Source organism: Danaus plexippus, chromosome 6 (genome assembly GCF_018135715.1).
Source record: "Danaus plexippus chromosome 6, MEX_DaPlex, whole genome shotgun sequence".
NCBI classification, from domain to species: Eukaryota; Metazoa; Arthropoda; class Insecta; order Lepidoptera; family Nymphalidae; genus Danaus; species Danaus plexippus.
The window spans coordinates 8,619,791-8,647,462 of NC_083540.1; the positions used below are offsets into that span (position 1 = coordinate 8,619,791).

At 30.1% G+C, this 27,672-nt stretch overlaps 5 protein-coding genes across 10 annotated transcripts in view; 2 read left to right on the plus strand and 3 right to left on the minus strand.

Annotated features, from left to right (window-relative positions):
- Positions 1-743: 743 nt before the first annotated feature.
- Positions 744-13,758, minus strand: LOC116779022 (uncharacterized). 3 transcript variants are annotated; one of them, XM_032673160.2, is made up of 3 exons: positions 13,648-13,758; positions 13,474-13,548; positions 744-1,170 (listed from the first exon to the last, which is right to left on the minus strand). In XM_032673160.2, exons 2-3 carry the CDS (start codon positions 13,533-13,535, stop codon positions 807-809), a joined length of 426 nt encoding a protein of 141 aa, XP_032529051.2. In that variant the 5' UTR covers positions 13,536-13,548; positions 13,648-13,758; the 3' UTR covers positions 744-806. The 3 variants fall into 3 exon arrangements, with proteins under 3 accessions (XP_032529051.2, XP_061385653.1, XP_061385651.1); XM_061529669.1 differs by lacking the exons at positions 13,474-13,548; positions 13,648-13,758 and adding an exon at positions 10,555-10,600; XM_061529667.1 differs by lacking the exons at positions 13,474-13,548; positions 13,648-13,758 and adding an exon at positions 8,619-8,867.
- LOC116779020 (low molecular weight phosphotyrosine protein phosphatase-like) lies at positions 1,728-8,120 on the plus strand. Of its 3 annotated transcripts, none has more exons than XM_032673158.2 (5): positions 1,728-1,929; positions 6,812-6,907; positions 6,989-7,176; positions 7,592-7,753; positions 7,845-8,120. In XM_032673158.2, the coding sequence occupies exons 2-5, from the start codon at positions 6,871-6,873 to the stop codon at positions 7,935-7,937; spliced, it is 480 nt and encodes a 159-aa protein (XP_032529049.1). In that variant the 5' UTR covers positions 1,728-1,929; positions 6,812-6,870; the 3' UTR covers positions 7,938-8,120. The 3 variants fall into 3 exon arrangements, with proteins under 3 accessions (XP_032529049.1, XP_032529047.1, XP_032529046.1); XM_032673156.2 differs by lacking the exon at positions 1,728-1,929 and adding an exon at positions 6,448-6,646; XM_032673155.2 differs by lacking the exon at positions 1,728-1,929 and adding an exon at positions 6,451-6,709.
- On the plus strand, positions 10,793-11,877 carry LOC116779021 (low molecular weight phosphotyrosine protein phosphatase-like). Its single transcript, XM_032673159.2, has 4 exons — positions 10,793-10,937; positions 11,024-11,196; positions 11,399-11,560; positions 11,743-11,877. The coding sequence occupies exons 1-4, from the start codon at positions 10,898-10,900 to the stop codon at positions 11,836-11,838; spliced, it is 471 nt and encodes a 156-aa protein (XP_032529050.2). The 5' UTR covers positions 10,793-10,897; the 3' UTR covers positions 11,839-11,877.
- A 510-nt stretch (positions 13,759-14,268) lies between the features above and the next one.
- LOC116778801 (acireductone dioxygenase) lies at positions 14,269-15,509 on the minus strand. The gene is made up of 4 exons (XM_032672828.2): positions 15,289-15,509; positions 14,896-15,062; positions 14,649-14,781; positions 14,269-14,525 (listed from the first exon to the last, which is right to left on the minus strand). The coding sequence occupies exons 1-4, from the start codon at positions 15,409-15,411 to the stop codon at positions 14,394-14,396; spliced, it is 555 nt and encodes a 184-aa protein (XP_032528719.2). The 5' UTR covers positions 15,412-15,509; the 3' UTR covers positions 14,269-14,393.
- Positions 15,510-16,923: 1,414 nt separating this feature from the next.
- LOC116778873 (uncharacterized) overlaps positions 16,924-27,672 on the minus strand; it is a 32,544-nt gene continuing 21,795 nt past the window's right edge. For both annotated transcript variants that reach the window (XM_032672939.2, XM_032672938.2), the window contains exons 2-5: positions 26,851-26,903; positions 22,336-22,429; positions 18,574-19,241; positions 16,924-18,362 (exon numbers count right to left, since the gene is read on the minus strand). In XM_032672939.2, the coding sequence (XP_032528830.2) occupies positions 18,252-18,362; positions 18,574-19,241; positions 22,336-22,393 (837 nt within the window). In that variant the 5' untranslated portion in view covers positions 22,394-22,429; positions 26,851-26,903 and the 3' untranslated portion in view covers positions 16,924-18,251. The remainder of the gene's footprint in view (positions 18,363-18,573; positions 19,242-22,335; positions 22,430-26,850; positions 26,904-27,672) is intronic.

Here is a 27,672-nt window from a genome sequence, read left to right on the forward strand (position 1 = left end):
AAAAAAGGAAATCACGAAGTCGTACCAATTTACATTCCATTATACTTTTTCTGTGACGGTTCGATACTTCAAAGTTCTTAGTAAAATTTCTTATGAGAGCGGTTTTATAATAATCTATAGTACATACAACAAAAAAGTGTACCTAACCTCTCCTTAATTTTAAGTTAATATTCCAGACATTTCGTCTTGACACTTTAAGGAGCTACGAATAGTTCCATATTCAAATTACCAGACTGTGAAAGCCGAACAGCTTATTTTCTCCAGATAAACCTCGTACTTTCGATTCTATGTAAATAATACAGCTCTTTCTATAAACAAGATATTGCTAGACTGGTCGTGCATGTCTCGAGGAAAGCTATTGGATTTATGATGTTTTTCAATAAATACCTAGTCTCACGAGCGCAGTAACTAAATTATCACCTCGAGTCCTTGGCACTTTATGAAGTGCAGACGTGATAATTTATGAGAACGAACAGTAATCATTAAATCTATGCATACATATAACATATAATTTATTTGCTGTATGCAGAGTACATATTTGTGATAATCCTATTAAAAAATGTCAGTATCAGATACTTGTGTTTGATTTTTTGTTGTGGAATAAACTTTAATTGCATTAACTGCTAATTTATCATACGGTACTCGAATTTTTCTGGCTTCTTTTTAATCCTCAGTACCTATTTTAGTCTACAAAAAAATGGCCAATGTGACTGTTAAGAGTATACTTAACGAAACGTCAATAATATTTATAATCAATGTAAAAATATATATTATCAAATAATAACACAATATAGAGTTCGATAAAATCAATCCTCTGGAATTTCTTCTTGCATAAACTCGCCAACCTCCTCCGTGTTCGTTTCTATCTGATATGCTAAGTCCTCTACAGCTGGATGCTCTTCTGCTATTGCTTGAATATCGGATTTAATCGACTGAATAGACTTCTTTATATCTTCTGTTGGATTTACTTGAAATACTGACATAATGGGATCATTATTATCTTCTTGAGCTAATTTTAATTCCGAGTCAACTGATTTTCGTTTTTCAACTGGCGCTGGCTTCTCTACTGTTACATCTAATTCGTTTTGTCCCGTTGGTCCCTGCATCGGAGAGTCGTCTTCTTGTGCTGATGAAGACTCCTCATTATCATCGTCTTTCATGAAGTTTTCCCTGAAACAAATCGTAGCGTTATCAAATTAATCGCATCTAAAGACAGTCATGGTTTGACGTCTTTGATAAAAGATATACATATTCTCGTCCAAAAACGATAAAAAATTATAAGTAGGTATGCGCATTTTTATAAAGATATCGAATAAATAACACGCAAGGTATAATATTGATAAGTTTTTAAAAGATAAAGAAAAATAAAGAATTAACAGAAAATACACCTTAGTCTTAAATAATTTTAATTTATTCATTAGGTACATTTTACTACGATCAATGTTTTCCAAACCAGACACATTTAAATAATTAAAATTTTTATAGTCAGTTATTAGATATCGTAAAAACTGTATGTGTTTACACTGTGAAGCGGATGACGGCGATGCCAAGTTTCTGTGTTTTTGGCAAAAGAAAATAAAACAATATTTGATAAACTGGAACTAAATCCAATGGAAATAAGCAACTAGCGACCAACAGCTGATTTTTGTAAAGTATTATTGGATTCTACCCAAAATAAAATACTCTCTACTCGAATAGATTGGTCAAATTGACGGTGTCGAGTATAAGGATGTTTAGACAGTGTATTTTTACACCAAACAATTGCGTTACAAATCATCCAGTTATTTAGGTTCGAAGTAAACCGTAAACAATCTTTCCTGATAGTATATTTCATGAAACTGAATTATTTTTGGACGTAGCTGGGAAGCGCTGGCATCGATAGACTGTTTGTATTGAATTGTCCGACGAGGGACTGTTGGATTATGTTTGGTGAGTAGAATTTTCGATAGTCTAATCAGCCCATACATTATCTTCGACCGAAATCATTCAGATTGCTATTGAAAAACAACTAAACAAAACTGCCCACGTTTCATGATAAAGTCTAACTTGTCAATAAAGTGTCAGGATAAATTATTCATATAGTAAATAAACTTCTGATCTACATGATGTGTCCTAGGTCGTTGAAGCGAATGACCAACTGAATTCCTGTCTGCACTGCGCGGGCTATTTCTATCTGCGAATACATTTAATACATTTTGTTTTGCTCCGCTCTCTCTTCAGTATCTAAAGTCTAAACTCTGAAGTATATCGATCTCTGATTGATCATTAACTTTTTTTCATCCTTATATAATCTGCGTGTAGATCAAAGCACGATATGTATCTATAATTTTGTTATTAAACTTCAACAACTCAAAATAAAAACCAAAAACAAAGTTTTATCGCGACAAATGTGATGTTACAACTTTGTCATCAAAATATTTGATGTACGGAAATCATCAATTACTGGAAAAAATTGTATTAAGTCTGTCATGGCGGGTCACGTAACTCAGCCTTGAGGTACAAATTACAATACGCTTTTCAGATGTCACTGTGAATAACATTTTAAATAATACATTTCAGAACGTCGAATCGATTGAACTCGGTTCCGTGGGAACGAAACGGATGATAAATAAATATATTGCTCTATAAATAATAGTTTTCTCTAGTATAACTTTAGACAAAAAAATAACCATTGAATTGTAAGCCATTTAACCGAACAAACTATAACTCTTCTGAAAAACACCTGTAAATAAATTGTTTAAATCTAAACATAAAAAATTGCAGTTAACTCATCGATAATGACTAACAGGCCACGGTCGTCAGCTAACTGACCAACGTACGTGTCACGTCATGGAAAAAGGTTAGAACACAATACGTTCAGGCTTAGCTATGAGATCATAGTGATCATATGACCAGTCTAAAGTAAAATTAGCTTGCTTTGTTAGCTCGACAAATATTATTTAGTTATATCTACAAAAGTTTTATTTCGTATTCATTTAGACGGCGATATAGCTAAAGTGAATCTAACAGTCGAAAAAACCCATTGGTTAAAAAAACCATTGCTTACTATTAGTGTTCACATAAATTATGACGAATTGCAACGTTAAAATGACAAGTTATTTCACAATAGTTGAAGGCGTTTGTAATAGTTATAATTTAAAGAAATATTTTTCATTTAAAGCAATAACATTAAACTGAAAAACAAACATTTTCCGCAACAAAAACACGTACGAAATTATACAATCTAAGTAATAAATCTTGAATAAAAGAGTTCTAAGATTTCTCCAATCTATTACATCAATAAATTTCAATAAACTCTGAAACTGCAATAAAATGCGTTTAATCTTGATAGATACAGAGTAAAAAATATATTGAATCTTTTATTTAAATTCTGTAATTTTACTGTTTTTTTTTTTTTATTGAGTAGTTTATATCTGCGCTGAGACGGTATCGTCTATCGACCTTATCTTGGCGTCAGTCCAACGATTCCCTTGAAGTAGAATTTCTAATGGGTAGCCAACTCTAATTATATAATCGATATATTCAACGTTATTTACGTTGCAAGGGTTTTTTAAATAAAAACATAAGAAATTAAATGGATTTCTTTTTTTTCTAATATAAACAATATAATATGGCAGAATAAAAAATCTTTATCTGTTCTAATATAGAATGTCACTTGTCAGATGATTGGATGCTATAATTTTTTTATTATTTTTATTTATATCTGTCATCCTATCCATCGTTTAAATCCATTACTTTGAGTTATTTTATTTGCATTAAATGCGGGCTCATCCAACGCTATTTCTATCGTCGGCCGACAACCCCGCATAGTCTAAGCTTATATTACTATCCCTGTTATTAAATATACTTATATGAATATACATACACATCTTAAATAAAATATGGACGTAAATAAATTACATGGTTGGGAAATTTAGCTTTATGACTGAAAACAGAATATCAGCAAATCCAATAAATTATTTATAACATTTACTTAATTTTATATTTTTTATTTTCATCTTTTTCTGTCACCTATAGAATATATCCAGTACACTAATATTTCCTTTTAATTAACAATATTCCACATCATGCATTTCGCTGCCCACGAGCCATTAAATCAGTCCGTCTTAGACCATGTGACGTTATACAACTTCCTACTCACAATTAATTACCTACAGTATAGAGATAATTAAGAATAAATAAAACTGATCGTTCATTACTTATTATCGTTTTAATTAAGTCTTTTAGATAGTACTTACGGATAGTATTATAACTTTTTAAAATTTCTGAACGTTTTTTTTAATAAAAGTAATATCTGTCAACTCATTTCGCATGAATACATTCATACCTACATAACAAATATGTAATGAATGCGATTTATGTGTGTTATGACACCAGCATGTGTTTAATAAACAGCGACAAGGTCGGATTTTGCCACAAGTCGATCGATCCCAGTAAATTCAATACTCATAGTACAAAATAGTATATTTTTTACTACTTAAACACTACTATTATAAATCTTTTCATATAATATCGTTAGGTTGTTTTCTATATTAAAAACTGTTAGATTTATCCTCTTTATATATTTATATTGCAAACTAACTACATACTTAAAGTACTCAACCGACCTAAACGCTTGCACACTATAAACGTCACTGTCACAGGATAAAAGAAATATTTGTAATGTAAACCATTAACCTACAAACCTAACACCATGCAGATTTTATATATTATGAAATGAAAAAAAAATTATACATTTTAATAAAGGTATATAGGTTACAATGAATATTTCCCTGAAAAGATACATTGTAAATGAAATTTAAATCTATAACAGTTATTTTACTACTAAAAAATATACGTATTTATCAAACGTTTGTAATGCAATGGAACAATTATGGTATGTTTAGAGTATAATGTCAGGGAATCCAAGGCCGTTGGATCAAATCAATATCTGATAATTCGCATCAGCTGGTGACGGTCTTATCAAACCATGGTTTATATTACCTTGGCTCAAGATTTAACGGTTCAGCAAACGATTCAATTCTTTTTCTTGGAAATGCCAAAGAACATTTGGAATTTAATTCAGATTTTATTATTTAAAAAGGACAAAAGTTTTATTTTTTGCAAAAAATACTATGCAGAATTTTCTTCCATATAAAATATACCTACTTATCATTTTAAAGTATTTATGAATGTAATCTGCATGAATATTTGGATGTATGTGATGACCTTTGTTGTAATGACATGGATTTTAAAAAGTTAACCCAAGTAGTCTTCTAAAAATTATTAGAAAACCTACAATCTCCTTTTTTATTCGGTAATTTAAAGCACAGTATAAACAGGACTTAAGACATACAAACATTTTTGAAAATACATATGTTTTTCTTGGTATAATCATAAACACTTGAAAAAGCAGTTACTTAGAAATCACAAAGAGACACTTCAAACAGATTATATTATATCACATAAATGCATTTACCTAACGTCACTTTGTAATATTAAATAAATCACGTCAAATGAATGAAATACCATACTATTCACAATGTAAATTTTAATAGACAATTACTATCCATTATATCAATTGCAATGTTTATTCATTCAATTAAAGGAAATTTATGTATTTATTAATATGATTTTGGGCATATTAAATTGATTTTTTTAATGTTATGTTAAAACTGTAATTACGTGTTATCGACAATTCCAGAAATATTCTTATGAGAATTTTCCAATTCAGTAGAAAATAAACAATCTCCTATAAAATTATTAGAAAAGTAAGGATTACGCGACTGCCGTTGCTATTACAGTTTGCCAAGAATAACTTAAACACTAAACTCTAAGATCTCGTTTAACATTTGTTTTTAAATCAATTAATTCGTTTTTCCGTCCACTTTTTTAAAATACTTTAACAACATGCAAAAAGTGCTAATTAGTCACCAAATAAACTTTTTGGTTTACAGTGTCCTGGTCTTGAATTCCTCTTAGTTATCATAGTGTATAAATGTAGTGTCATAAAGGCATCAACAATTTTCCCGTCTTGATGTATTTAGTACTACAAAAGTAATATTTCTAATGAGTACATAAGACTCGCTATAAATATTAGATTTCACCTTGAATGTTAGTGGTATCTAAGTACTTAATGGTCAATGTCCGTACCTTGAACACTATTTGCAGACTTCACGTTATATCAGCAATAAAATTGTAACTGTAATTCACGCTATCTGTAGACTGTATGTGAAAGAGAAAAACTTATTTGAGGACTTATAAATTTTTGTGAAACCGAAAAAATTTATGTTATTTTGTAACTTATTAACCCATTTGAGCTCGCTTTTTCCTTTTCTGTGCTACAAGTGCTACTAATAAAGTTATTTGAAAATAAAATTAAATAGGATTAAATCATAATTTCGGGGAAGACACCAATAGCCGTTTTTTTAAATGATGGCTGACGTTTTGAAATTCAAAATTTGAACATCAATTTTTATAACTAGTGTGAAGTTGTCGCGAATGGAAATCGTAATAAAACTTAAAACGTTGCACAAATCAAAACAAACTACGATGTGGTATGAACACTGTTTTTCCTCAATGAAACAAAACTGGTCTATGGGATTTCCAGACCCACCTTATAGATTTAAGAGAGGCAAGAGTTTGTCATCATATTCCGACCCTAGAGGTATATTTAAACATTCTTTCTTCATTCAGAAATTACATTTGACCAGTTTCAATACGAGTTACGGTAAGTACAGCGGATTTCATACATCTTCATTGCTTCTGTATATTATATTAGCATCAGACACTAAACTGATTATAAAATTAAATAAATATAATATTGTTTCAGACATAATTCCCAAATAACTAAATACCACAAAATTAAAAACAAAAAGACCCAACATTGTGATGTCTGATAAAAAGAAAGTTCTGTTTGTATGTTTGGGTAAGTTACATTTTACTTGATTCAAATTTAAATTATATATAAACTTGAAATATGCTTTTGTAATAATATGCTTTGGAACAGGGAATAGTTGTAGGTCACCCATAGCGGAGGGAGTGTTTCAGAAAACCGTAGAAAAGATGGGTGCCAGGGATGAATGGGAGATAGATAGTGCCGGCATAGCTGACTGGAATGTTGGACGAACACCAACAACTAGAGCAACTAACACAATGAAGAAACATGATATAAAATACCATAATGTTGGCAGACAGGTGAAGAAGTTTTATACACTCATAAGAAATGAGCATAAAGTTATAATAATAATCAATAGTGAAGAACAACGGTATCTTAATGTTTTTATGTGACAAACAATACAATATCTATGTTGCCATTGGTCAATAGGTCTCTATACTGTGGAAATATAATGTAATCAAACAAAATTCTTACCAACAATATAAAATAGTATTATAGCTACACATACGTTTTTATTTATGTGACTTTTCTGAAAAATTTGTAAAAAAAGTTTTTAATGAGTTTCAGACATTTACATATGTCTATAATAGAAGCTTGTCTATAAGTTTTACAGAAATAGTGTTGAAAAGTAATAACAGTCTTTATTTTTCATATATAAAAACCTGCAAAGGTCGACATAGTATTTGATGTCATGTGAAAGTATTATAATTGCAGATAGTCACTGAAGATTTCAACCATTATGACTATATATTTGGAATGGATGACATGAATATAAAGGACCTTCATGAGCTTGCTCCACCCGGGAGCAGGGCCAGGATACTCCTGTTAGGGGATTTTGATCCGGATGGTGAAAGGATTATTAGAGACCCTTATTTTGTAAGTGTTTTTATTATGGAGATTATTAATTTAATACTCAAAGGACATAAATTCATAGAGTATTATAATCTCATTGTTTGCTTTTTTTTAGGATGGCAATGATTTAGGTTTTGAAAAGTGTTACCAACAAGCTGTGAGAAGTATAAAAGGATTTTTGGAACAACTAGCAAATGGTTCTGTTTAATATATTATTTGATATATACACATATATATTGAATATAAATTACCTAACTGTAATATTAAAACAGTTTTATAGTGAGGTGCCTTGAAAATTTTAAGTTATTTTCTATTCAAAGGAGTACTTAATATGTTAAAACACGATTTTTATATTATACATATTTAAATAAATATTTATTTGTAATAGTAATCTCGGACTTCATAAATCTCGTCTAACTTATAAATTACGTTTTAATTAATACATATGAGTTTGGTTTTGCGGTAAAATGTTATACCTAAACCGATATAAGTAGATCGTGTTACTGTTAACGCCACGAGAGAGTGTGTTGTAAACTGATATCTATATAATACTTAACGTAATAATGCAATCAATGTAACAACGTGTACTTTTTTTTATTATTTTATGCCACGGTTTCAAGCATGCACTTTAGGTTGGTTGGTTGTTTTTTATATGGCCTTAAAATATGCACTTTAAAAATTTTATTAAATTACCAGTGACATTGACAGTTAAAAATTGATAGTTTTAGAAATGTCATATTGACAATCTAAGATTTGTATATGACAAATAATAATATGATTAGTCTATGTTAAATGTATGATAATGAATTAAAAATAAATTTTAATGTATTTAATAAACTTCAGATGATTTATCTATATATTTATCTTATAATACAATATTTCATCATACACAACTGTCTTCATTGCTCTAGACTTCGCGCATCCGGCGGAGACGTGAGTCAGGGAGAGCTGCATAACTTCCGGTGGGGGTCACTTGAACCCGAGTTCGAATTTCCGACTTAAATGGATTAATTTGAATCCTTTGAACAGATTTAAGATCGTACACTGCACTTGATGTAATAATACATTTAATAATATTTAATTTAACGTAATCAAGAGATAGGTTATACTATAACAACTTTGCATAAAAGCACCACACTCGAAATGTCGATGTACATGTTTAGTGTACTATCTGATTGCCGAAGTAAGTAACTAGCCGTCCAATAAAGTTCCAAGTTGGGAATTAAATTAATAAAGATGACTCCACAGTTTTTGGGAAAAATTCTTAAAATAATACGAAAACTTAATTTACAAAAATAACGAAATTAATTGAAGTATATATCTCAAAAATATTCATATGATTCTAAATATAAAGTAAATAAAGAGCGTCCTCTACGCTTGAGCAAGGTCAGGAGCTTGTATTAGAATTCCAATGTACCATAAATACCGGCCAATATCCTATCATTGTAAGTATAACGTCATAAATAAAACAGCTCCCCGGATCGCGGGATACAAACAACTCGAATAAGAATCACGAGAAAATATCAGTTTCATAGAATTTTATTTAGTAAATTAAATTAAATGTAAGGGATTTAATAATAAAATAAATAGGATTACGTGCTATCGAAACTTTATTACAATTTTTGGAAGTTCGTTAAAGATCATAATGATATAAAATCTGAATAAATTGAAATTATATACCTACAAAGTTGCGGCGGCATTGACAAGAATCATATGGTTTTGGCAAAGAACAATATCCGTGAAGCCACCAGATATTAAATCTATTGTTGGAATTCAAAATGGCTGACTAAGTCGTAAACAATAAAATATGTTCCATATCTGTTTCCTTTCCGATAAACAAGACATAAGCAATTGCTTATTTATGCATATGCAAATTTCTCTTTACCTATACACAATGATCATAAGTAAAAAAAATACAATTTGTTTTAAAATTAATAGAAGTACAAAGTTTACTTACTTATGCTATAATACAGAGAATTAAAAATGTTGCATTTCTATTTTGTATGGAAATGGTGGTAATAAATATTATCCTAAAGCATCTGTGTTGAATAACAAAAAATGCTACAGAAAATGTTATTTTAAACAATTTCTATTATAACAAATAAAATCCAATACTCTCGTTTATTTATTCAAGAAAATGTATTAGTAAATGTAAATTTTGTGAAGACAAGGCGATTAAAATAGGTGAAAAATTTAATACCTGGTATTTCTCACTCTTACACTTCACACGATCTACAGTAGAATCTATCTATATAATAGTTGTCTAAAGCTGTGTTCATATAATTACTAATAATTATTATATTCATACGTTTTGTTACGGATAACGAAATTGTAGTGAGCAATACAAAAAATAATTATGTTTTTCTTGAACAACAACTTCATAGAAATCATAAAAAAATATATGTTTGATATACCGAATATGGGACCTCAAGGTTTATATAAAATATAAGAATGATCATTGGAAGAAAAATATATTATGAAAAATCTTTCCAATGCAGAATTTGAAAGTTGGCGCTATTACTTTTGGACAGAGGCCAAAATAATACTTTATTTTACAATCGCAAGCGAATTATTTGTTTTTATATCATCTTTGAAAGTAATCTAAGAATGTTATCAGTATATGATAATAAATAAATTGAAAAAACTTTAAGAAAAAGTTAAGTATCTTTTCATGTAAACAGCGTAAGAAATCACACTGTCTTATAGGTTAAATTTAGGAACAGACTAAAAACTAAAAAGTATTTTCTCTTAGAACTTATACATAGTTATAGATGTATTGATACAAGATTTTATAACTCTATGAATGTCTTAGAATTGTAATTTACATATTAATAATTTGGCACATATATAGTTGTTATATATTTCTAATTCTAATTAATGTATCCTTAATAGGGAATAAACCAATTTTAAGAGTGACTCTTCCTTTAATAAAAATTAAATTGATTTGTTGTTAATTTTTTTTTTGTTTTAATTAAAAGATTTTTATAGTTTTTGTCAGGTGTTTCAGTCTTCGAATTAAATAAATAAAATACTAAAAATACTAGAATCCAAGTCATATTATAAAAGTTATTAAAATGACATTGATGAATTGTAAATTATAACATCAACATGAAATTTGAAAGAGTTAAGAAGTGTATATAGAATCATACACTAATATTTGAACAAAAAATGTCTGGGCAAAAAAAGAAAGCATTGTTTATTTGTTTAGGTAACTCACTAAAACATTACTGGTAATTGTCATGAAAATAATGATGTTTTATAAGAACTTTTCACCGGCATACTAATGGTTTTTAGGAAATATATGCCGATCGCCGATAGCTGAAGGTGTGTTTCGTAAAATTGCCGACGATACATGGGAAATAGACAGTGCAGCCATTGGCGGCTGGCACATCGGTAATCCGCCGGACTGGAGGGCTTTAGATACTATGAAGAAACATGATGTACCATATAATAATTGTGCCAGGCAGGTTTGTTGTTTCAGTTTTTAAAAAAATCTTGTAAATTCATCAAAGTGATTGACAAAATACTCTACATGTTAAAAAACATAATTAAATATTTTCTTATTAGTACTACCTTTTGAAAAAAATATATAAGTTAACAGATGTTAAAATTTAGTACCAGTTATTCTATGGTAGGCAAAATTAACTTTATGCAATGTATTTGTCACAGATATCTACGAAAGACTTCAATGAATATGACTTTATATTTGGTATGGACGAAGAGAACATGAGAGATCTAAACAGGAAGGCTCCTAAAGGATCGAAGGCAAAGCTGTTTCTGTTCGGAGATTTTGATCCCGAAGGAGACAGAATTATACGAGACCCGTATTATGTAGGAATATGATCATTACATCTGTAGCCATTAAGTGACCTCTATTTGTGTATCTTTAGACCCTGATGTCTTCGTCAAGGTGTCTGGGTCTAATGTTATTTTTGAACATTTTTTATGTTTTTGAAAGCATAAACATAGATTTTAGAAATGATTGCACTGAATTCTTTGCTTAAATATTTCAGGACAGCGACTCTAAAGGGTTTGAGAAGTGTTACGAGCAATGCGTCCGCTGCTCCCATGGTTTCTTAGAGCAGTTGGCTCAAGGGAAAATAAAATAATACTCTAATGTATATTATATAAAACAGTAGTTTATTAAATTTATTTGTATTTATTTAACATACCTCCTAATGAATTTCTCTATGCCTCGGAAATAATTCTTTACATTATATGAAATTGTTTATACTAAAAACGTATTGTTTTTTTTTAAATTGATATGAGATTTTTACATATGCATTTTACATTAGTAGAAGCTATTTTTCATAAAGTTAATTGTTTTTTGATATAAAACAAGCAATTTGGAAGTATTTTTATAGTTTTTCTATTGGTACTGTAAATATTACGTTACATTCTCATTATGAACTTTTTATTCTTGAAGCTATAAATAATTTACAATTTTTTTGAAGTATTTCGTTAAGATTAGAGGAGGGCCGAATATTAGGTAAATTTACGAAATAATTACCGAATTCATATTATAATTTTATAATCCAAAGATTTAGCCTGTTAACAGGATATTTGATAGTCTAATAAACACAAACTTATGCACAGCCTTTGATTAAAAATCAAATTTATTCAATTTTTTTTTTTATAAACAATGCAATTTTAATAATCAACACACTTTAATATCCTTAATATTTGAAATCTAAACATGTCAAATTGTTATGCAAGAAAAATCCTCTTGAAGATTTTGCAAATCTTTCTTTCATTTCTGTGTTTGATATTTCTAGTCTTTTATTCACTAAGCACAATCGTTTAGAATCCGCCTTACTTATATGTTTAGAAGTTTATTAACAGGAGGTATTTTTGTTCATCCCTACTGACGAAAAAGAGCAATTGGTGAGCTCTTCTATTTAAACAAAACTTAATAGATTTAGTACCTCAATAAAATTTTCCACTAATGCTTAAGTGGATTTTAAAGATTTACCTTATTGTGTCCGAAATGTACAATGACATACCTACCGGTCTTGTTTTTAAAATCGTTAGCACATATAAAACTTACTATTCCATTTACGTTAAAAGTCGTGTCAAGATCATAAGTAACCGAATAATTAGATCGGTTCAACATATATTCAGACATCCCTAATATCAATTTAACCCTTCAGAATAATTAAGAAGAATCTAAATATCTTGAAAGTTCTGGATTAAATTTGAGTTTGTAACCTAATTCAAATCTAATAAATAATCATGACCTACGAGCAAAACATGTAATATATAGTAGTCTTCAAATTAATGAATCGGAACTAATATGTTGGCAGCGAGATATTATTGTCATTACAAAAGTGAAATTAAATAGTTGTATAACATATTAATTTGTATATATTATATGTACGTTGTTTTAAACTTGGCTATGATCATTGGATTGTCTCTGTAATCGATTACGAACGTTTCTCGATTGTCTAATTGTTTACGGTTAGTATTCAAGGCGCCAAATAGAATATATACATAATTAGTTGTTTCTTGAATTTATTATCATATTAATGTATGTGAGATAAGAAATTAAATTAAAAATTAAATCTAATTAGTATTATTATTTGAAAAATAAGGTTTTCGTAAAAATAATCATTCATTGTAAGCATATTGTGACTAAGTCGTTTATAGTAATGACAAACAGAATAGCTGGAGTGAATTGTGTAAGTGATGTTCTGATGTCGCTGCTCTTACAATGATTCTTATAAAGTGAAATACAAACTACTTACTTGTAATAATTATAAGCGAGCGCTATATACCAGAGAGTGAATATGATCATTCCTTCCGCCATTTCCAATGAGAATCTAAAAATCGCAATAAAATTGAATAACACCAACTGTATGTTCAGGTCTAAAATTGTTATTTATATACAAATAATTTTATAAGTTTGCAAATCATCTTACTTGGTTTTAACTAGACGTAATTTTAAGAATTTTAATACATATAAAACATTAATGTTAGCCTGATGTTACATACAAAATAATCTATTAATGAATTCCAGAGGGTCTTGAAATTATGTGTGTACCTAAAATACTTCAAAGGTCATTTAATATAATGAAAATTATCTTTAAAATGAGGTTGATATGCATTAGCTAATAGTTATTTATTAAACGAGAAAGAGCTAAATAGGTAACAAAAGAAATTTCTTATCAGAATCATTGAACGCGAAGTGTTATTTATAATTTTTAATTTTCATAAAATCCTCACTACTTTTATAGCGTCAACAATAAAATATATGTCGTTTTTACAAATGAAGCCATTTTGCAGCTTTGATACGTGATTGCTAGGTTAGTTATATTAGAAATTCTAAAAAAACCTCTTTAGATTTATTAGGGATTCTTCCCCCAATCAGATCCGAAACATTTTCTATTTATGTGATAATTTATGCAGTGGTGTATGGAGATAATATAAAAACAAGTAACCAAACTCTTACTTTTTAAATTAGATCTTTACTTTGAAATAAAGATTATATTCATGTGTAAGTTTGAATACAATAAAGTGAAATATATTAAGAGTAAAACGACTTAACCATGACATATCTAATGATATTTTATATAACATACATCTTAAAAATTCACAACATGTATAAATATTTGAAAATGGAACATGTGATGTCCACAATTTTTTTTGTATAAATAACATTCAAATTTCAATATACATCAACAAATCCTTTCTCTAGTTTGTGAAGGTAATCTTTCCTGCAGGGCATCTCGTCTGCTGGTCGATTGTATGGCAACCACACCGGCTCACCAATGAAGAAACGTTTGGCTCGGATGAAATTCTGCAAATAAATTTCACCTGTCTAAACATCTTGTGTACTAACATAAATATTTATTTTAATTAGTTAGTAACAATATGCCAAGAAATATAAAATAAGGCCAAAATGATATTGAAGTATTATTACATTAGTGTCAAGGGTGAATCGATGATAAATGCCACTAGGGATAACTATCATATCTCCAGCTGAAACAGCTATACGAATCCAATGGTCGCTTCCATCTCTAACATCAAAGTAGCCTGATCCGTCCAGGACCAACCTGAAATAATAAAAAACCTTTATGTGTAAGTTACATTAATCATCAATAAAAAGTTGGGAACTTAATATGTATGTTTGAACTATTAAAAGTTTTTTCTAAATTATTCACATATACCTTATCTCTTCGTCTGTGTGGAGATGTTCCTCGAAAAACGACTTAATTTTTTCTTCATAATTTGGAAGGCATTCTTTTGAGCAAACTATTTCATCTTCATAGGTGTATCCCCTGTCTTTTTTTATTTTATCCAAAACACCATCCGTTGTAAATGTATTAATGTTTATCTGGAATATTAAATAAATTAATTAATCTTAAATAAAAATATTAGATTATTAATAATAACAAAATTTTAATATTTTTCAATTTTACATTTGTTACACGCACTAATTATATTATTTGTAGCTTATACCAGAAAAAACATAATCATATCATTCATTAAAGGTTGACCTTAAGATGATTACACCGACTAACATATATTAAGTTATCAATTTGTATATACGCATAACTTACATTGAAATATTCAACACCGGTTTTTTTGTACAAATCATCCAGCGATACAAATTCCGGTGGATTGCGATGATGCTCCAAACGCTGATCGCTGAGGTCATTATCCATGTACCAAGCTTTGACCATCTTGTTTGGTTTTAATGTATGGATTAAGTATTAAAAGTTTTATTATGAAGTAAGTTGATTTCCAACACTTCAACTATGTATTGTCACTTGTCATTATAAATTAATAATTGTAGTTGTTGATGGCAGTCGTCTGAAACGTGTTTATCAAATTAATTTTAGGATATTGTCAGAGATGGCGCTATTTATAATAAAAGAGTATTTATACGTTTTTTCATTAACGAAGAAAGTGTAATTAATTTTTAGACTGTCATATTTTTATTTTACGATTTTATTGTTTTTTTTTTCATTTAAGTGAAGTTTTTAATAAGTTCGGAAGAAATTTAATACTTTTAACACTTTCCATATATCTTTGTTATATTATATTGTGGCATGTCTATAGAAATTTTATTCCAACTTCAATCTCTTAGACGTAAAATATTACTACATTTTATTCAAAGCCAACAGTGGACTACAAAGACGCTGGCTTTTAAAGCAGACTTATCAAACGGTTTTTAAGTAATTTGTACAGCAAGTTCATTTACTAACGTAAAACTGGTAGTTCCGAGTAGTGCCTAATAGAATTTCACAGAAGCCTTAGGTACACACTCTTATTTTACACATTATAGATATGTCCTTATAGGGAGTGTTGCTCTTATCACCGGTCCAGAATTCTTCAATATTATCAATTTTTAAGTGCTGGCAAACATTTAAATTCGTGATCATCTCAAACGTACAGACGATGTGGGATCTTTAAAGATGTTCAAAGGTATGATTCGTCCCCGTGACATCCTTCTGTTTTTATAACCATTAATAGAATATGTTAGAATCTATGTCATTTTTGATGAGAACCAATAATCTGCACCTATTGAGTTGTTACTCTGTATGTCAGATATTTTTTCTACGATTATACATCTCCTAAGTCATTCCTTAAGATCTACCTCATAAGGTCTTTCATCAAGACGAGTGTTCAGGTTAATTTTATACTGCCAAACCCGCCAAAGGATCCCTAATTCTCATAATGCATTTGCCCAACCTGTTATTCCAATACCAAAGGGACTGATTTTTTTTGTTTTGGAAATATATTTTTTTCGTTGGATATGTCTTAATTAGAAGTGAAAGGCTTGTATAATATAAATCAGACAGTGCGTGATATTAACTTTATCTAACAATAATTGTGGATTAAATTACTGTAGAAAATTTTGATGGACGAATCCAAAGTATTAGTCAAAAGTGTAGGCTGATGTACAGTCTGAGCCATCGGTGGTGACTAAAAATACAGTAACAGGTTAGACAAACAGATTGATATTTATAGATATAAGAAAAAATATATTTAAATGAGGGTAAATTAACTTTAGAATAAAGTGTTGAAGAGAGATTTACAGACAAATGACAAAACATATATATAATTTATAATGATAATGTGAACATGTTTATAGTCTTGATTATTTTTAGTGTATCTTACAAACTTGTAAGTAAATTAATGTGTTCCTTAAAAAAATACAACTAAAGGCACACGAATTAGTAAAACTATAATAGAATTAAAAATATATTTAATTATATTGAATATGATACAATCTAATCTCACAAAGAACATTTTACATCTGGGGTTTCCATGGTCTATCAGAATGTTACATTGCTCTTCCGCCTAATATATAAATCCTTCAAATTCATACAAACAAGTACTTATTAGAGTGAATAGCTAATTAATGTAAATAATTTTTAAATTAAGATTTTTACTTTTATCGATATTCTGTCTGTTTTATACTCTATGTTTGGATTTCAGTCATTTTAGACTTTCAAAATATGCAATAACTTAATTGTGATATTGTAATTATAAATTATATCAAAATGTTAACACGGACACCAGACAGAGTGTTTTTACTTTCTATAACTAAAATACTGGAACAGATTTATAGTGTGCATAATTTAATATATATGTAAATATAAGGAAAAAAATAAGCACAAAAATAATTGGACGGAAATGTAAGTAGCAAAAAATAGTTGTGCTATAAAGTGTGTAATACATTTTGACCAAAGAATAAAGGAATAAAACGTGGGTACATTGCATTTATGATTCTAAACTATACAAAGATTACTTGTATTTAATATATAAGTTTATAAAACAAATGTGCCGTTCACTAATTTCTATTATTAGATTAATAATATATTTTTAAATTAATTCTTTATATGAAAAATTATTTTTAATTGTACATTTTTATTTTCATTCATACAACCGATAATACTTACTAATGAATTTCACATTGAGATCATATTCTTATAAAAATTAATAATTATTGTTGTAATAAATTTAAAATTTTAACCATATCGAGAAGAACTACTGTACATATTGATTAAAAGTCTATTAATAACTAATTTATATCACATATATAACTATTATTTACAACAAAAAAATAAAAATAAAAATAATAATACTAAAATTAAATCACTATAAATTAGTAAAACTATATGAACGCATAAAATTAACCCGTGAAATTCGACGCCGCAAAATCTGCACACCGTTATAGAGATATCTATCACGGTGGCAGAATTAAATTATATAAATCATAATAAAGATCGAACAATGGCAACATTGTCAGAAACTTTATATATATCTGTTATATACCAATACAATATTCAGGGGCAGTTTGTATGCGTTACGTCAACAACTAACAATACAAGATACAGTCGGATGACTACAATAAATACCACTGGATTTATAAACAACACAACACTCAATAACTAATTACAAGTTCACGGTTATGTCAGACACTCGTCAGCTGTCAGCTGTCACCTATCAGATGTCAGATGTCACCTGTCAGCCGTCACATCTCAACAGCGACAGTGTCCTGGCAGTAATGTCATTAAAGCTTGGTGTGCTTCACCGTGTCAGTCCAGTAGTTCTGGATGGTCATGGCTTCTAGGGAGTTGAGGAACGAATCGTTGTCCAAACTGTACATCTCCTCCGAGTTGTCCTGAAAATAAAGAAGAATTTCTAACGTGAGAAAAATTATTACATTACCGACTAATACTCGTGTAATGATGGAATTGATTGTGTATTATAAGACGACTTCTATGCCCTAATATATAATAAAGATGGTCGGAAATAAATGTTCCTCATATTTAAAACTCAGAATATTGAAAGAGACTTATGTTTACAAAATATAATTAAAAAAATCGATATACCCTGATAGTGCTGTCATCGAGATATCCACTGGAGTCAGGATTTGAGCATTTGTCATTCAAAGTCTGCGGCTTATTGAGATATCTTCTTCGATAAAGAACGAACGCCGTGCTGCCAGCCAGCGCAGCCAGGACTAACGCCGCGAATGAGATACCAGCTATCGCCCCCGTGTCCATACCTCCGCCACCAGAATCTATAATCCTCCTAGAAGATTCTACGTTTGGTGGGATCCGTGTCTGCAAAAATATAGTCTCCAAAGACAACGGTTTTTCTGTAACTATTCTGCTTTCGGCCGAACCCTCCAAAGTAAAGTCCTCCTTCACGAAATCGGCTATCGTGAAATTAGTTTTCTTTGTCGTGAACGTAGTGTTTTGGATCTCCGTCGTGTTCCCGTAATCCGTGACATTTGCTGTTGTGTTCTCTGGTAGCGGGATGATGGTTATGTTGTCAGTATTGACTGGAGTCCATTTTATTTCTGTTGTGTTGGTAGAAGTTCCGTTCACTTCGGCTTTGGTATCTGTTTCATTGTTGTTGCTCTTTGTGGTAGCGAGTTCCGCGTTCTTTGTGAAGTACATGGCCCTCGGCTGTCTTTCCTTCTGACGTTCGTGTTGGTAGTCCGTCACATGGTGCAACTCTGTCTGGGGAGCTGCCTCGTTCATCACGGTACACGCTGAAAGACGAGATACAAATTAAACAAACATGCAACAATTTTTTTTTTTTTGTGAAAGGAGGTTTATGTCAAATTACGAATCTCTCATTTGAATAACATGTTGCGTTAAAATAGTTATGTAAAAAATTACAACACTTTTAATTTTATTCCTAATTCGATCATCTGTTTTATCTGTGTGCATTTCCGGAACAATTTACATACAAATAACTTTTAATTGAATCATAATGAAGACGAGCGTTCGTATTTGGAGAACATATTTGTAGCAGGAGCAACGACTGAACATAATAGTTTCCTCCAGTCGAAGGTAGAAACTAAAGTTTTTTAAGTAAAATTATCCAAATAATTGCTTTGAATGCAGACGGAAGTAAGAATTAACATAAACATTAAAACAAAGATAAAGACTAGAAAATTCAGCTTACAAGAACCGTTGAATTTAAATTGTTAGTAAAATTAAGGAAAGAAGAATTTTAGCTATTTAATTTAAAAAAAAGCCCATAAATATAATAGGTTATATAATAGAGATTTAATTTTTTTTTTATAAAAGTGAAATGAAGTCAAATGAGAACCTCCTTGCTGAAATCAGTATATTAAATAATATTAAATATGTTTTAAGAAAGCAAAGACGAAAATCTTTATGTAAAGGACCGTTAGATGTGTTATCGTTTTGTTTGTGCCGAACGGCTGCGAGCCGTGTCTAATAATTATTCATCGCGACCAAAAAGGAAGACGACTCGGTAAATCGTTGCTGTACTAAATTAGAACCAGGAAAATATAAACAGAGGTTAAAACACAATTTGCCTAGAGAATATTACTGATATTTTTGTCAAAAACAGATTTATACATATGGAACATTGATTTTTTTTTTATATTTTATTAATGTTTAAAAAATATTTCACAAAGCTTTTAAATATGTGTATAATGTTTCGACAATTTTACATCGCCTCCTACAACTTACGAGATAAACTTTTATTACACTTAAGTTGAAGGTAGTTACGAAAGCGGCTGATAGGTTTTGAAGTAATACTTCGTGTTGCTAAACTATGATAATAGACTATTTACTATTGAGTGTTAGCCAACTATACATGTACGATAAAGTAAACAGTGCTGGAACTCCAAAGCAAATGTTAAACAAAATCAGTCACACCCAAGGTTACACTGAATAATTAACTCCTATACATACATTAGACACAAATTATACTCTAGTATTTAATCATTAAGGTATATATTCAACTGTAACTTATTTTAGGTCAATCCATACATTAATTAGGACTTTACATAGGTCTAGTGTATTCCAACTATTCAACAATTGTTGGAATTTCGGTTAACGAAATTGAGGCAAATTCCCAGACAATTCCAGGAATCAAATATTTAGGTTATTTCAATGTAAACGTTGTCTAAATAAAATATAACGTAAATTTACAGGTTCGAATAAACTTGGTGATTATGATTTATGAGAGAAATGTAGGGACATGTACGTATACTTATATATTAAATAATAATGATAATAATTAAGTCCTCTTCTATAATTTATCCAATTTTTTCCTGGAAAATCCCATGAAAATGTTATTACGAAGAAAACTGACTTTACGGAATATGGAATACCAATAAAAAGTATTGAGCTAGAGCGGATCGTACACTCGGCGAGGCGCTAACTCATGAAGATAATAACTGGAGATTTTCACGGGAACCACGAGACGTTCCGTTTAATATGAACAGAGATATTAACTTTTATTATTGAAGTAAATAATATATTCAACAAAAAATACATACCTAATTAAAACACACAATGATTCCTCAGATAATTATAAATACTCCTACATCTCCGTTCATATTGTTAAAGACAGTTTTTTAATTAATTTCCTTTGTCTTATGTTGAAGTTATAGAAAGAGCGCTAACAATATTTATATTTTATATAACACGGTATTAATAACATGTTTTTATATTGCATTATTTTAAATCCAATTGCGAATTACCCGCTGTAATACCATTAACCCTGACTCGTCTGCCGACCCCGAGTGGTCATAAAACTCACATGAGAGGTTTCCGGATCCAATCGAGCATTGAGGAAAGACGATTAATGGAAATATTAAGATAATATAATAAATTTTATTGTTATTAAGATTCCTTTATGGCCTCGGCTTACAGACGAGTTCCGTATAATTATTATTATCAAAATTTTTTAAGAGTTATATCTATTTTTAGCGATAAAACATAACATTTGTAAGTTATTTCTGGAGGCTGATGACGTGATGCGTCAACCATTAAAAGTATATAAATAAACTCGATCAGGGTTAACGAAGAGCGATCAAGACGTCGGTTTAATGTCGGCGTGTTAAATCCTAGAATATAGTTTAAATTTATATGCTAGATAAACTCACAAATTAACAACGGCCATGGAACTAAACATTAACGTGATTTAAGCAAAACCGCAAATTAAGGTACTTGGTGGATAGGAATCTATACTGTATAGAGTACACTATAGTCTACAAGTACCCACGAACGTTCCTGACCTTTACATCAAATACCAAATAATGGGAACAATGACTATTCTGTGCGATAGTTTAACTTGTGTAGTGGAATATTTGCCCTATGGGGTTATCTTGCTTCAAATAATCGAAAACCTTCACCGCAGGAAACAGTTAAGCGAGCCAAAGCTATGTATATGATAGTAACAATGTATAAAACAAGATTGATATAGGAAATGAAACATTTGCAAATACTGCTGACGGTTCTTTAGATGAAAATTTTATAGTCCTTTTTTACTGTGATGAAACTATTTGATGCAACAACGATAAAACAGCATGATAAGGAAGACGAATGAGTCTGTATGCACATTATGTATAGAAAATGAGAACGTACAATGTAGATTCTCTGCTATCTAAAGAATTATTAATATGAACACAGAAACAGACTCGAACAATGACGCCTAAATAGTACTTTAAAAAATATATAATTTCTTGATTAAAAAACATATATAAAAAACTATATCCCAGCGTGGAGTGGAACCCTTTCTCTGTGGAATCAAAGCAAGGTTTCTACCTAGTTTCGTAATGCTTCAATAACAACTTAGTTAGGCTAAACTGATTGTCATACCTAGAATTAATAGCAGCGTTGTCACCCAGAACCAGTGCATCCACCAGTGAAGCGTCATGATGGCAGCGTGATTTGACAGTCACTTGATACCGACCTGAAATTAATTACATCCGTTTATGGACGACATACTGCTCTGACGTAATATGTATAAATAACTTGAAATATATACTAGTTAGCTTCCACTTGGTTATATATTGTAAAGATTATGGTTACGCATTTAAAACAAACAAAAAAAATAATCACAACCTAAAAAATTCATAAAGAATTTTCAGCGGAGCAAGTTCAGCTGTAATTTGTGAGAACGCTTTCCGGTTGTTTCATGAAGACGGGAGAATTTTCATTGTGCCGTTTGTTTGACGGTAAACTGAGTTAACATGTTCCGTGATTAACAAGTAGCGACTCGCAAATTTAATAATTAGATTACATAGCTCTTAATGAGAGCCTTGGGTGGAATAAACAATAAGGTGTTTTGGAAGACTGTGATAAAAGGGGAATATTTATTCCATAAACTTATCTTGATCGTAAATATTTATTACCAATGCAAAAACAGCGACAGCACCTTTAGAAAAGTCTATTTAATTTTAATTAACTTTAACTCTCTCGGCGAAAGAAAATAAAATTAGATAAAAAAACCGAGGGAAATATTTTCTTTCGCTTGAACGATGAGATCGTGGATTATGAAAATTAATAGCTTTAGAGCGTAAAAGGTTTTAGAAAAAGGACAAATCTCTCGGTGACGAAAGGATTTTTCTTTTTGCTCATATTTTTAGGAACGTTTATTATAATTGGAAATAAATTAAATAAAGTTTAACCGTGTCGCTGAAAACATTGAGAGGCACATCGTTATTTTTCACCAATATCACCTCGAAAACAGACTACAGTTGGCCGGACCAATTAGTCAGAACTATTCAGCCATTGTTCCCTAGTATTTTTGTATGGAATATATTTTCGTAGCGGGCAAAGTGAACGAACAAAGGAGAATAATAATAATTATTTCCAGTTAGAAATTTGCTCATTAGTCCAGTGAATGTGGAACTGAAAATTAATAAACTGCCAGATAATTAAAACCGGCAACGAAGTCCTAATAAAGAATTTACGAAAATAGCACAAATAAACAATAAATCGTTTACAAAACCTGACTCCCCAAGTCCCTATCGCGGTGGAAACTTTAATAATGTCCTATTTAAAATAGATTTCGATTTCAGATGTCCACAAGAACTCCGCGAAAACGTGGGATTAATATTTTTCTGAGAAAATATATCCTTTTCAGTGTGTTATTAGAAATCCGTTCGCTGGAAGTCATAGGTTTTTATTGTAATCTTAGCAGTTCCCACGGCTACACTCGCAAGGAAGGGTTATTTTTATTAAAAAATCTATTGAATAAAGACTGATCGAGTTACTCCTTATTACATACGCTACTACGTATACACGCCAAGATATTATTTTATCGGCCTAAAGTTATGATAACAAAATTTAAAATTTAGATAAATTACGTGGATAAATAAAAAGGAATCCATTAAAGCTAAGCTCAATTACTGGAAATTACCTCAGCTGTAACGAATTTTGCATATAATTCAGAGTTAAAGTAAGGTAGTCGGATAATTGCTCGTATATCTTGGCAACGTCCTTAAAGACGTTAACCGACCATTTAGCGAGGCCTTCGTCTCGTGTATTTGAGCTTCTGCGCCGTTAATTTGGGGGTAAATTTCGTTAAATCGACGATTTACGGTTTCACGCCCCGACGATCGAGCAAAATTGCAACTCAATGTCGGGCCGTGTCATAGAGCACGACATTGGCAGTCTTCTGACTTCTGAGAGTTCGTTACTCGTGTGACTTTATGGATACAAATTAATTTAGCAAAAACAGAATATATACCAGATAAATGTCCTTAAGTAATATATATAGCAGATTTAAATTTCCTTTTTTATTCATTGTAAGCTTTTTATTTCTGACGTTTATTCCAGTGAGGTTTGGATGCACTCTAAATGCACTTCGATGTTTCTGTTTAGATCTGGATAGACTTACGAAAGGAGGCTATTTATGGATAAAATTCCAAAATCACTGTTCTCATACATGCCTCAAGCCATAATTATCTTTATGGTACAGGAATAGAGACATTTTTTGCATGCATGTGGTTATAGTAGCACTGTAAAGCTATTAATTTTTTTTGGGTGCGCGTGATCCGCTTCGATCCACATGAGGTGGAACATTGCCATTGGAATAGGGGTGTCAAAAATTTTATTCGAACACATTTATATTGTAAAGATATTTTGTTTTTGAAACTTTAAAATTTATTACAAGTATAGTTAACAAATTAATTTAAATGAAAAACAGTTTTTTATTTATTTTGTTGTCTAAGAGGACAGGCTTATGGTAAAAAGAAACCGATGTTTGATAGCCCTGTGCTGTATGTGCGTTCCAGTTCGTTTATACATAAACCTTGCCGTTTTCTAAAAGATAACGTTAACTTAAGCGGGAAAGTTTACGTTTTTGTTTTAATTCACTTGCGAGAATGCTTTCACTCGTTGACTTTGGTAATGAATTTGGGAGAAAGAAATAAAAATAGTTACAAAATGATTTTAATTCGTATTTGAATTTATAATAGTACTCCGGTCAATGAAAAATATGCTAGAGACCAAAATATTTACTAAAAATAATATAAATGTAAAAGATTTTGATCCTTATATCTTCGCAGGGACGGGAAACGCTTCGTAAGAAGTGTGACTACGGAAACTTGTGTTAGGCATACAGGCACCTTTTATTTAAAACATTGGCTGTATATAAAATGACAGAGCAATGAGCTATGCCGGAAAGAGTTTAAGAATGAAGAGCAAATAATCTACAATTTAAATAAAAAAACCGTAACGGTCCAATTAATTACTTTCGGTTCAAAATTCTATTTTAAATAACATGTAGATAATACAATTTAGAAGATTTTATAAGATTTTACGTTGGTGAATTCATGATAGTAAATTTTTTACTTTCTCTTGAGATACTTCAAAATCAAATTTATTTAAACTGATATAAATATAAGGAACGGATTAAAAAAAAAATCTATTTAAATTATATTTTGTATATATTTTGTTATTCTAAAGTAATTTGTAGATATTATTAAATTCCTCTGTATTTTCTACACACGACAACAAATATCGTATTGTTATTTCATTCTTTTATAAAAAAATATTATTTAATTAATTGAATATCTCACGTAAATTTTTTTTTTTGTACGTCTAATCCACGAGGCTATCTTTAAAATAATTCGCTTTAAAACTGTTTACGAACAATATTTTCAGACAATGGTCCATTGTGATGACAGAGTATCCTTGACAGATCTCATCTAGTAATAGCCTTAATTATATACAAGATATTTCGACATAATGACACGTTACCATGGACGGGGACAAAATACAGAATCGTTAGCTTTAGTACGTTGTAAGCTAATTGTCCTATGTGTGTTTAACAAACGAACCGTGGCAGCGGACGGGGATTTTGAACATTTGGAATTTCGATAATATCTCAAAGGATAGTCGGAGAGCAGTCTCGGTGGATTTCAAAGGGAAATCGTCTGAGCGGAACTCAACTAAGGCCTCCCACACACTAGAGATCCTAACAATGACATGTTTTTTAACCGACTGTGATTAAATATATAATGACAGTCATGTTTCTGGATTCGTGTATGTGTTCGCTGAATTTTGTTATTACCTGTATGCTTTTAAATTAAATGAATTTAAATCTGTAATCATGATATGCCGCTCAATATGGTAGGCTATTTAAAACTTAATATTAAACATTTGTTAAAATTAAAAACTGTTTATGATTGTAAAATTGAAATGAATGGAAAATGATAGTGATACAATTAATTGGAAATAAATATTGCAGGCCCAATACGTAAAAATATTAAGCTAAAAATCCACCGCCACTTCCTGTTTGACGTCAGTTATTTCAAAAATATATTTTTTTTCACGCATAACGTAGGTTTGAAATTAAAATTTTTTTTTTCATTATATATTTTATAATAGAGCTGTGAGAATTAATCATTACGAAGAAGTGGAATATGTTATCCTTTAAAAATTGTTGTAACTTATAAGTTTTTTTTTCTCATTTTTACAACTTTTAGGATTATTTTAGACTACAATAAATTTGTTCAAAATCGATCTAGCGATCCAGTCATCATTCTCGACAACACTTAAGTTTAGTTTTTAATCTCAGTCTTTAGGAATCCCTATGCCTTTTTTCATTGACATTTTTACAGTTGTAAGATATTCAGCTTCTTAAAATTCCAACTCAAAAAAAATATTAATTTTTGTAACATATTTCAAAATATTTTTTTTCAGCACAATAATAAATAAAGTAAATGAATATACTCAAGAACCTGAATGAGATAGATAATTTCTTTTTAACTGATATGTAAGTGACGATAATCAAGATGCTGAGCTTGTACCAATGAGGTGGTTCATCGGGATGACGTCACTCATAAGGCCAGTATGAAAGGGTCCTTATTTTTTTTTACTAACCGATTTAGTCTGCAGTGATTCACCGTCGACTCGTACGATGACGTACAACACACCTGAAAGATAAACACACATATCAAACATAAGATAAGATATCCATTTCAAGAAGATGAGAGCTTTAGAGGATCCTACTCCGTACATGTCCCGTGTCCTTAGAACAAGTTTGCTATTATACTGTATGAGTAACGTTTCCAGTTTTTCAATCAATAACCTACGTCAATGATGAATGTATGAAGAATGAAGATTTGTTCATGATAAAAAAAAAACCCCTCCGTATGCGAACTTGTGTTAAGCATTAATTTTAGTGTTCCCGCAAAGAGTTCGTAAATATCTTGTTATAACAATAAAATACAAAATTAAAAGTAGTATTGTATTTAATACATCGCTTAAAATGAATTCTGCTAAAAAGAATATCACTATAAATGCAAATAGTTTGAACATTACAGTAAAATTAATCTCGATCAATGTATCTAGATTACAAAGTTTAACTTAGCAGCGATATTCCTTATGAATAAGATCATTTTCGTGAATATAAAACATATCGTTTGCTACAATATATTTATTATCTTACGTTTTTTTTTTCTTCACCAAAGTTACTGAATACGACGCAGACAACACGGACCTTGAAAAACGTATGTAATTTCCTTAACAATTATATGAAGGTCTCCGGATTTAATTCGCGACGATTTCTTTTGACGACGTGTTATTCGTAGTCGTTAAATATAAATTATTTATATATTTATTAAAAAATATCATACATATTAGTTAAATTTGAAAGTTTTACAAGACTTTTGTTTCAAGGCTCATCGTATTGTCGGTCGTTCC